A 5615-nucleotide genomic window follows, 5' to 3' on the forward strand; every position below is an offset into this window, starting at 1 on the left:
TCAACCTTTGTCCAACATTAATAAGACTGCCAGAATCACAACTGCCCATAAAATAGTTAAATATTGTTGAGCATTTGTTCTGCTCTAGGAATTTATGTTTGGACTAACTCTGTTTGACATATTTATATTTATGTGGGTGATGCTCATGGTGATTTGATGTGCATCACCTGACTGCAGACTGGTGTGGTAAATAATGCTAGTATCTTGAAAAATTTATAAATATACTCCATGTCATAAATAAACTCCATGACTGAGATCTACAGTCTTCCTAAAGGTTATCAATAATTATTATACAGTTTATATATACATATATATATATATATATATATAGAGAGAGAGAGAGAGAGAGAGAGAGAGAGAGAGAGAGAGAGAGAGAGAGAGAGAAGAATGCCTCGAAATGTGGTTCTCTAAAGTTTTATGGACCATCAGTGGATGGGAAGTTTACCCCCAGAACACATGGGCGGGGCAGGAGCCCGAACAGGTCTTTTAAAGGGTTAATTCTGGACTGCAGAGACAGGACGATGTTCATGTCTGTGAAACTCAACGCCAAACCGCTTTAAGAAATTCAAGTTCAGTTTCTTAAGGAATGTTTCAAAAGCTCCGGTGTACGTGTACATCATTGGATTAAACGTGGTTTTATCCAGCATTTAAACGGGGTTGGTCTCCTAAACACAAGGAAGAGCATTTGTCTGGGTAAGACTCATTACATTCCCACTGAACTGGAAGTTTGACTGGTTTTCCTGGAACTTTTGTTACTGTTTACATGATGTTACATAGCGCGTTCGGTTTTTAAGACGCATGTTGTGCGCAGCGTAATTTGTTGTTTTAAGTGTATCTTAATATATTTAAACATAGATTTCCATTTTTACGCAAATGTGTTCACTCAATAAAGAATTACTTGCTTTTGCTATCTCGTAGTGTTTAACAGGATTTTTGGTCGTGTTATAGTTGCATTAATAGCCTACATTTAATGTTTGCGTTAAAAAATATTTAACTTATCAATATGTTTTGTTTCCATTGACACGTATAGACGTTTAAAATCTAGATTTTCAGACGGTGATGCTTAAAGGAACACCAAGAAAGAAAAATTAGCTTTACACATTTTTTAACGTTTTTGCATGGTGCATAAAAACATAAGGTGCTCAAGTTAAAATAAGTTTAAAACCCATATGGAGACCTTTTGTCCCTTCCACTTTGCATTTTTAATCATGAAAGCGAAATTCAGTTTGAACTGCCCCTAGGGTGTCCTTTTGAGTACTTTAAATGATGACATAGTTTTTGGTGAACTATCCCATTAAGTTTAACTGATGCTGGATGTGAGTGTACTTTTCCCTCAAAGAGACCTCTAAGTAGGCTGTTGCTATAGTTTCTGGGGCCTGGTACACTTTGTTGTGTAATATGTGAATTCATGTGGCTCTCTTTATTTATTTTTATTTTTTTTCTGATTTGACTGAAGTGGCTTTTGTGAGGGAAGGAAATTCCTGCCATTCCCCAGTGCGTATTCACTATCATAATTCAATCTGTCTGCATGCTTAGACGTGCTAGGTAAATTCTATGTTGTGCATCTATTTTAGGCTTGAAACTTACTAAACCTTGCTTATGCGTAAAAGTAATTGAATTCAGCAAGTCAGCTGTGCCGGAAATGTAATAATGTCTGTCCATGGAGACTTTAAAAACCCTGCAGGAATACAAACACAAAGCTCATGAGCAACTGCCTATATTTTTCCGTACACACAGCATAATGAATCATGGCTCAAGGAAATAGATTCCATTATAAACTACCTGGCTCTACATGTAGAACATTTACACTGATTTGAGAGCATGGCTTAATGTTGCTATAAGGCTGAGAAATGATCAAGGGTGCGGTAAGAGCGCTTATCCCAGACCTGCCTGTAGAGATACTAGGAGCTGTGTATAGGCATGACACAGCAGAGTTATGATGTGCTTTCTTTAGTATGTGTGTGTGTTTGTTAAACAATATCACATTGTTAGTGAATGACATTTGTGGAGTTTTGGAGCTGCCTGGTTTTCACTCTAAAGTAAACCTTCCAGAGCACGGATGAAATTTCACCGAAGTCTGCATTTGTGAAAGCAGTGAACTCTTTCACTTCACTCTTGAATCAACCTCTTTCTTCAGTTTTCGTGCACCTGTAACTAAAGCTCAGTTGAAGGGACACCTGCTTAATCTCATGAAAGGAATTTAGGCAAGTCGAACATGTCTACCAGTGAGTGTGCACACAATAAATATGCTTTGATAAAAACCTTATCACTGTGGAAGCAGAGGCTGGGTTACTGCTATGCCATTTTAACACTGGCTTTACTGGAGGGACTGCGTCTGGATCTAGGTTTTCTTATGAAAGTCTGTCTGATGATTCAATCACTTTTCTGCTGATTCACCTTTATTTGATTTTCTGTTTACAGAGTGGGTCAGTGCTCCAAAAAAGACAGGACAAAATGAGATAAGGTTTTTAGGCATTTTGACAGGCCCAGGACGACAAACAGGAGGAGAGGAGATTTGAGTCCACGGGAAGGTTTGGAAGCATGTCCTGCAGCGACCAGACTCCACCCAGTCCCAGCAGGACCAGCGGCAGTAGCTCTGGGGCACAGTATGCTACTGCTGCGCTGGGTGTGGGCCTCATCGCTCTGGGGATAGTAATGATTGTGTGGAGCGTGGTGCCGGCAGGGTCTGGAGGGAACAGCTCCAGACCCGGCATGGATCAAGGTCAAGCTCGAGAGACCTCATCCGTGGCATTCGTCCTAGTAGGGGGAGGAGTGGCGCTTCTGCTGCTGTCTGTGTGTCTGAGCGTACGGAACAAACAGCGGGCAGCCAGGGGACAGGAAGCTGGCAATACACCTGCAAACACACAGGGGGAGGGGGCAACGTGAGTACATACTGTTAAATACACACCCAGGTGCAGCCACATTCTTACACTTTATGAAAACAAGTAGGCCAATGACATGACTGAAAAAAAATGTCATTCAGACATACAGTGACTTGAATTCACTTAATGACTCTTTTTTTAGTTTCTGAATTAACATTCTTTTTCATTTTATAACGTCATATATGTCAGGTTGACGCAACTCTCCTGATATCATAGTGGGGGGAAAAAGCACAATGGAAATAATTAAGTTCTTTATTAAACATTATAAAGTAGTTTGGCATAAGCTTGTATTACTATGTCTTAGAAAAAAAAAGATTTCAACCAAACTGCTTTACTGCTAATAAATATTTGAAAAACTGTGTCTGCCATAGCAATGTGGTCCAACCGACATGCAGGAAAAAAGACATGAAATTATATTATAAAGAGCCCCTCTGCAGACCCTCATGACTGTCTCGGTCTCATTTTGAACGCTGCACCCTCCGTAGGTCGCATTTGTCAGCCACGTATATCATCAAGGATGTCATTTTTAGATTATAAAGTTGTCCTTTTGAGGTACAAATTATTGTATTTTCTTTCAGACTTTAGAATGGAATGGTTACTTTTCTAAAATGAGGCAAAATTAGGATTTTTCTTATCGATGTTAAAAACAGTTGTGGGGGTTAATATTTTTTGTGAAAGCCATGATACATGTTTTCAAGATTCTTTTTTGTAACCATGTAAAAATCTTTATTACTTCTAATCAATTCAATGCATCCTTGGTAAATAAAAGTGTTAAGTATTGATTCAATCTTACTGACCCCAAATGTTTTGAATGATAGTTTAAGTAATAATGAGCTAAATATTCTGTGAATGGTTGTAAATTTGCATTTATTTTTGCATCTAGGATGGAGCAACTAGATCAAAACCACATGGTCCCCACTTATGAGGAGGTGGTAATGAGTGGCCAGTATCCCATCAGTCAGTCATCTGAGCGGAACAACAGCATCACCCAGCTGCCAGCCTATGACGAACTAGAGGAAGATCAGCGCACCGTGGAGGATGGATTCAGCCCGGCACGCAGACCTTCATCCCAAATCGACCCCAGCACTGGAGCGGGTGGCCGAAGAAACAGCCGTCCCGGGCGCAAGCTAATTCCCCTTAAAATTAGGCGCATAAAATCAGACCACCTTAGAAGGAAAAGCTTAAGTGATATCCAACAGAATAACGTGTTCACCATCGAACCCCTCACACCGCCTCCACAGTATGACGATAAGGTCCCTCCACTTCCTACAGACACACAACAGTGAGGTTTACACTAGCACTGCGGTGTAATGTCTGCTTACCTCTTTTACGAATTACTACTGCACTGAACTCCATATTAATCCTCTGGACAGGACATCCCACTATCAGCAGCACAGAGAAGGCAGTAGTGTGTCAAGTTGGAGAGCCTTCATTATGTCTTCCTGTGTTGGGTGTATATTTCCTGTTTATCAAAAAAAAAAAAAAACCTTATAAAAAAAATAAATAAATAAGTTGCAGCTGATTGGATTAAAACTGAACTGGAACTTGGAAAGATGTTTACTGAACAACTGCTGGTCTTGATTTAGGCTGGTCTTGTCAGACTTGAAATTCAGCATCCAAGCTGTGCAGACCTTTATTTCATAGGACGTCCACAAGAATTTCAGAAGAGATGTGATCCTGTAAACTGTGAGTCACATCAGCACTGTTGCATTTTTGCACTGATTTGTTTGTGTGTGTGGGGTGTGAGGGCATGTGATGTTTTTGTAAATTTTCCATGAACTTTGCTTTTCCTATGTTGGCTTTAACTTTTTGTGTTTGTGTGTAAGTACGCTTGTTCTTAGTGACCTTGTTGCCAGAGTGACAAACCATGAGGTCATCAGTATGTGTCTCTCCGACACAGAGAGGTTCTTTGACCCTGCAGCTATCACTCTCTCACCAACACGCACCACCAGACACTAACTTGACATTTTCACTTACTTGATTACACAAACACTCATCCCTTTATTTTTAACTTTTCAATGTTTATTAGTGTGAAAACAACTGTGTTTCTCATAGGGCAGCTGTGGCATCTCCATGCTTTGAGGTTCAAGCTCCCAGTCATCTGTCTGCACTTGTGTTACTGCTCTAGGATTTTCACAGCTAGTTATTACTGAAATCAGTGTTTCTTTTTTTGGAAATTTTGCTGATGCCTCTGCAGTTTAAGACAGACATGGATGGAAAAATGTTGCTGAATGTCATGTGCAATTTAATGATACGTTGTATGTTTCTTACATTTTATTTCTTTTCTATTTTGTTATATTCTAATTGTAAGCTAGTATGGAATGAGAAATAAAAAGAATTTGACATGTGGATGCGTTTGATCAAGAATATTATATATATATGTATATAAATATTTGGTTTTCCTTTTGGATGATAAATGCTCTAAAAATATATTACAAATTTCCACCCTGAACTGATAAAGTCAGTCTCTGAGTAGTAGAATCAGTTCAATATAAGGATTAATTCATTTTTGTGTACTAATTTGTTCAGTGATCCTTGCTGTTAAACGAGTGCGTCAGTAGCACCGGCGGCGCCATACCAAAAAACGCCTTGACCCCCCACCCTCTTCCTGATTAAAAAATATATATATCCGGGATAGATATTTAAAAAAAATTTCTCTTCAAACTACGAGGGCAATAATAAATAATAATTATTTCGAAATTTATTTGTACACTGAACCGAGAACCGTTTCTG

At 39.1% G+C, this 5615-nt stretch overlaps 1 protein-coding gene across 1 annotated transcript; it reads left to right on the forward strand.

Annotated features, from left to right (window-relative positions):
* The first annotated feature begins 2514 nt into the window (after nt 1–2514).
* On the forward strand, nt 2515–5231 carry LOC132114521 (transmembrane protein 51-like). The gene is made up of 2 exons (XM_059522680.1): nt 2515–2882; nt 3766–5231. Exons 1-2 carry the CDS (start codon nt 2542–2544, stop codon nt 4166–4168), a joined length of 744 nt encoding a protein of 247 aa, XP_059378663.1. The 5' UTR covers nt 2515–2541; the 3' UTR covers nt 4169–5231.
* Nucleotides 5232–5615: the final 384 nt, after the last annotated feature.

Source organism: Carassius carassius, chromosome 34, assembly GCF_963082965.1.
Source record: "Carassius carassius chromosome 34, fCarCar2.1, whole genome shotgun sequence".
NCBI lineage: Eukaryota > Metazoa > Chordata > Actinopteri > Cypriniformes > Cyprinidae > Carassius > Carassius carassius.